The following is a 6,000-nucleotide window of genomic DNA, read 5'->3' as shown; positions in this document are numbered from 1 at the left end:
CCACTCCAGCAACCCTCAGTTTGTTTCCTGAGATCAAGAATTCCTCATATCAGTGAGGTCATATGATACATGTCTTTCTCTGTTTGACTTATTTCGCTCAGCATAATACTCCAGTTCCATCCACGCCGTTGCAAATGGCAAGAAGTATGATCCAATTTTAAAACCCACCATAGAGTATTTAATAGAAAAACCAAAGGGCGGGGCACCTGGGTGGCTCAGTCGGTTAAGTGTCTGCCTTCGGCTTGGGTCATGATTTCAGGGTCCTGGGATCGAGCCCCGCATCGGGTTCCCTGCTCAGCGGGGAGCCCGTTTCTCCCTCTCCTCCTCACCTGTGCTCTCTGTCTCTCAAATAATTAAAATCTTAGGGGAAAAAAAAAAAAAAAAGACCAAAGGGCATTCTCTTTAAAATAGTTCAAAAACAGACTCTAAGAACAGTTTGTGATGATGCCTTCTTTCTTGAGTATAATTATTATTTTTACCCATAGACTGGAATACTTAATAGTGAGTGTAGATGAGCAAAACAGAACAAGGAAGCAAATTATTTTCTTTCAACTGATTGTTTAATATTTTGTAAGAATGCTTTTGAAGTGTATGATAGATGGGAGCATTGCTTTTAACTTCAAATTTTGACATAATTTGAAATTTAGGGAAAAGTTGCAAGGCTTGTGCAAAGAATTCTTGATGCCATTCACCCAGATCCCTGTGTGAACATATACCATATTTGCTTATTCCCTTTCTAGTTTTTCTCCACCACCACCCTGTCCCGCTCCTTCCAGTCCACACACACTTTTCTGAGAGTGGATTGTAGACATAGTGCCCCTTTACCTCTAAATACTCCCATGTGTTTTCCTAGAAACAAAGGCATTCCTTTATATGATTAATTTCAATATAATTATTAAAATCAGGACACTGAACATTGATAGAATACTGTTTTGTAATCTACAGATCTTACTCAGGCATTTCCTGTTGACTCACTTGGCATAGAAAATCCCTGATTATGTGTTTGTTGTTTTTAGCTTCTAATCTAGAGCAGTTCTTCAGTATATATTTGTCTTTCACGATATTGACCCTTTTGATGGGTACATGCCATTTATTTTGTAGACCATCCCTTAATTTGAGTTTGTCTGATGTTTCTTCTTGATTAGATACAGGACATGCTTTTTTGGAAGGAAAATTATGAAAGTGATGTGTTGTTCTCAGTGTGTCATTTCAGGAAGCACATGTTGATTTATCCTTTTACTGGTGATGTTAACTTTCATCTTTTGGCTAAGGATAGTATCTGCAGGGTTTTTCAAACTCTGCAGTATTAACATTTGGGGCTGGGTAATTCTTTGTTGAGAATCGATGGGAGGGAGCGGTGCTGTCCTGTACATTTTTGGATGTTTAGCATTGCCTCTGACCTCTACCCACTAGATGCCGGTAGCACACTCCCCAACTGTGACAACCAGAATGTCTTCAGACATTGCTAAATGTCCTCTAGGGGGCAAAATTCCCTCCCACTCCCTTGAGAACCACTAATTATTGTAATGTTACTGTTTTTCTCCTAGAGTTAATAAGTGTCTCATAGGGAGATATTTGGGGATTTCATATATGTCCCCTTGCCCCGAAAACTTCCACCTCCTTGTTTTCGTAAAAATCTATTGATACTTCTTGCCTGCATCAGTTATGATTTGATGGTTGCCGAATAGTAATTTTCTAATTCCATCATTCCTTCCACATTTATTAGTTGACTTTTTACTGTAAGGAAGAACTTTTCCTTCTGTGTTTACTTATTTGTATTGGTTTGGATTCATATTTTATTCAGTAGACTATAACATTACTAAGTTTATTTAATGCACAAATTATCTTGATTTGGCCATTGGGAGCCCACCAAGCTGCCCTCTCTGTCCTTTTGACATATCCTTATCAGTCTTTAAGTACTTCCTTCCTTTTCACAATAATATGTTCTAGGCTCATCTATATATACTTTCCCTACCCTAGCCTAAAACCAGCCTTTTCTCTGTGAAGGCCTGGTTTTTTTTAGTCAGTAATGTTATTTATAAGCTGAGATCTTGATGCTAGTAATCTTTATTACTAGAATGTCATTTTTTCTAGGTCCTCTCAATGGATAAAGCTAGGAAATATGTTTAGGTATATACGTATGTGCATGTATACATGTGTACACACATCTTGTATCGATTTATATGTGTATTAAAAATGATAAGTTCATATTGATACCTCTAATATTTCAGTCCAGTATCACAGGATTCATTCTATTCTTCTTCCTTCTCATATTTGTAATTTCCTTCTGCCACAGTCAGAAACTTGGCTTCCTGTGGATACATTTTGAATCCTTAGAATATAAGCTATCAAAGATTTCAATAGCTAGTTGTGAGTCTTAAAATCAACTAATCTGACTTTTTTTTTTTTAATATCATTTTCAGGGCCATAATCGTATCATTGCCTACAGTAGACCAGTTTATTTCTGTTTATGTTGTGGTCTTATTTGGCTCTTGGATTATGGTAGCAGAAACCTTACTACAACCAAGTTCAAATTATATGGAATAACTTTCACTAATCCACTGGTGTTTATATCAGCCAGGGATTTAGTTATAGGTGAGTCATCTTTAAAGTATTTCAGATCTTAACATTAATTTATTTGTACACAAATAGTTCCCTGATAAATAGATCAATTATATAGTTAAAAATGGTTTTAATAGACTTACTTTGCTGTTTATTGTAATCCTCTCAGTGAGGAACAAAACTATAGGGCTATTATGAATGAAAAATTTAATGATGAATAAATATTACATTAATTCTTCTGTCTTGAAGCAGATGCGATGGAAGTTTTCCTTTGGATTCTGTATCTCAGATAACTATTATATGAAAATGGTTGAAATAATTTTAAAAGCTGTTCTTTATCATTGAAAAAATTATTTAATACCCAAGCAGTTACATAGAAATAATTTTAAATGATGTTTTTTTTTTAACTGCTTAGTAGTTTATATTCATTTTGGATTTTTTTTTATCATTTATGATCTTAAAATGAACAAAAGGATGGATGTTGTATAAATGTTTTTAATACGCTTTTCTTTTCTTCTGTAGTGTTTACACTCTGTTTCCCAATAGTGTTTTTCATTGGTCTCCTGCCTCAGGTGAATACATTTGTAATGTACCTTTGTGAGCAATTGGATATTCATATCTTCGGTGGTAATGGTGAGTAGTTCCTTTTAAAAATGACAGATTACAGTATTACTTTTACAGATCATTAAGTAATAAAGTAACATTAAAATACCTTTCCAGTTTTCATTTTAGAATTGAAATTAGAAAAAGGAAATTATTTAATAATTAAAGACTGAGCAGGAATTACTTTGTAGATAGAAAGAAGTAGTCAAGTCTGCCACTTTATTGAAAGATCCAGAAATAATGGAGTTACTTTATAAGAAATGATGAAGTACTATTGTCTAAAACTAAAAGTGGTAGTGAGTTTAGATGGAATCTATATAGACTTATGAAATATTTATAAAAGGTTATCTATCCCAAATAGATTGACCCCTGATACATGACATTATATTTGAATTTTGAACTAGTATATGTATTTGGTATATCTCTGAATATGGTTTCAGAGCTTTGTTATTTCTTTAGAATGGAAACACCAAAACCAGATGCTTTTAGTAAAAGTATTTTCCTAGATAAGATTTTTAGAAGTATCTCTCTGTTTGGAGTAGAATATGTGGATATGAATTGATACGCTTAGAAATTTATTCCCCTCTTACATGTATATTTTACTTCGAAAATGAGAAAGACCATACCAGTATTACTCTGAAATAGATAATGGTTTGCAAAACTTGAAAATAATTTTATGGATAGACACTGTGGTTAAAATACATTGTTATTTAATTTAACCATTTAAAATTTTACTTGAAAGTTGAGTGTATAACTAGAGAAAAAACATGAAAAGAAATTACTATAACTTTTGTGGTCCATTTCTCTTCATACTTCACGTTTGTAGTCCACATCTTCCAAGCATATGCATTGAAATCATCTCTGTTGATAAAATGTTGTTATTGTGGCTTAAATTTTAAATAGAAACTAATCTCTTCCTTTGTTGCTATGAATCTAGGGCATTTTTGATGTTTTGAAAAATTTTTGAAGGGGTGTGAATGAAGACTAGGCTGGTCTTCAGCATAGCTTAATGGGTAGAAGATTGTTTCAGTATTTAGGGTCTGGAGGGTGCTTAGGGTAGGTAATTTATAATAGTGGGCTTCATCATATTGTTACAAACTTGTGCAAGGTGTTAGCTTTTTAATATCTCCTAAAGAAGATTTTTTCCTGTAGGTTTTTTTTCATGGTTATCATATAAAATTACCATGAACAAAATCTATTATTCATATTTTAAAAATAAAGGAGAGCTATCTTAGCCATCCCCTAGTCCTTATTATTAGTAATCCCATTGAATCTATTTTTTTCCACTTGTAAGAATAGAATTTTTAAGATTTTTTTAATCTTTTATTGAAGTATAGTTCTTTGATGTTGACATACAATATATTAGTTTCAGGTATATGACATAGTAATTTAATAATTTTATACATTAAAAAATGCTTGCCCCTGTAAGTGTAGTTATCATCTGTCACTCTACAAAGTTATTACAATATTATTGACTGTATTCCCTATGCTGTACTTTTCATTCTGTGATTTATTTATTTTATGACTGGAAGTTTGTCTCTTTATCCCTTTCACCTATTTTGCCCAGCCCCTCAGTTTGGCAACCACCAGTTTGTTACATATGTTCGTGAGTCTGTTTCTGTTTTTGTTTTTTGTTTGTTTTGTTTTTTAGATTCTACATGTGAGTGAAATCATATGGTATTTGTCTTTTTTTGCCTGACCTATTTCATTTAGGATAATGCCCATCCATGTTGTTGCAGCAAATGGCAATATTTCATTCTTGTTTGTGGCTGAGTCTGTTGGTGGACACTTACCTTGCTTCCATATCTTGACCATTGTAAATAATGCTGCAATAAACATAGGAGTGAATGTATCTTTTCTAGTTAGTGTTTTCATTATTTTTGGGAAAATACCCAGAAATGGAATTAACTGGATCATCTGGTAGTTCCATTTTTAATTTTTTGAAGAACTTCCATACTGTTTTCCTTAGAGGGTGCACCAGTTTACGTTCCCATCCACAGTTGCATGAGTGTTTCCTTTTCTCCACATCTCGCCAACACTTGTTATTTCTTGTCTTTTTGATGCTAGCCACTGTGGTATAAGCTGATACCTGATTGTGGTTTTGATTTGCATTGATGATCAGTGATGTTGAATGTCTTTTCATGTGTCTGTTGGCCATCTATATATATTCTTTAGAAAAATTTCTATTCAGGTCTTCTGTACATTTTAATCGGATTACTTACGGTTTTTGCCCATGTTGAGTTGTATGAGTTCTTTATATATTTTGGATATTAACCCTTTATCAGATATGTCATTTGCAGATATCTTCTTCCATTCTGTAGGTTGCCTTTTTGTTTTGTTCTTAGTTTCTTGCATGCTGCAAAAGCTTTTTTAGTTTGATGTAGTCCCAGTTGTTTATTTTGCTTTTGTTTCCCTTTGCTTGAGGAGACAGATCAGGGAAAATATTGCTAAAGCCGATGTCTAAGAGATTACTGTCTGTGTTTTCTTTTAGAAGTTTTATGGTTTCATATCTTACATGTAGGTCTTTAATCCATTTTATTTTTGTGTGTGGTGTAAGAAAGTGGTACGGTTTCATTCTTTTGTGTGTAGCTGTCCGTTTTCTCAAAACCACTTATTGAAGAGGTGGATCTATTTTTTGTTTTTGTTAGTTATTAATTAGTCAGATCTGTACTTTTTTGTGAGAATTAATTGACACATGGTAATATAAATTTACTTCCTTGGGTAATACAAGTTCTGTTTACAGAGACTAGTATCTTTCGGTGAATACTTAATACATTGCCAGTTCTTTTAAGCCTCTGTAAGCTTCATTTTCCCATACTTCTGTAAATAATAAGA

General features: G+C 33.3%; 1 protein-coding gene across 2 annotated transcripts in view; it reads left to right on the top strand.

The window, feature by feature from the left end:
* PCNX1 (pecanex 1) overlaps positions 1 to 6,000 on the top strand; it is a 163,040-nt gene that overhangs the window by 101,571 nt on the left and 55,469 nt on the right. For both annotated transcript variants that reach the window (XM_021679758.2, XM_044918336.1), the window contains 2 exons: positions 2,424 to 2,595; positions 3,085 to 3,195. In XM_021679758.2, the coding sequence (XP_021535433.1) occupies positions 2,424 to 2,595; positions 3,085 to 3,195 (283 nt within the window). The remainder of the gene's footprint in view (positions 1 to 2,423; positions 2,596 to 3,084; positions 3,196 to 6,000) is intronic.

This window comes from Neomonachus schauinslandi, chromosome 9 (assembly GCF_002201575.2).
Source record: "Neomonachus schauinslandi chromosome 9, ASM220157v2, whole genome shotgun sequence".
In the NCBI taxonomy this organism is placed as follows: Eukaryota; Metazoa; Chordata; class Mammalia; order Carnivora; family Phocidae; genus Neomonachus; species Neomonachus schauinslandi.
Note: the sequence above shows the minus strand (reverse complement) of the source record. Positions and strands in the feature narration are given on the sequence as shown.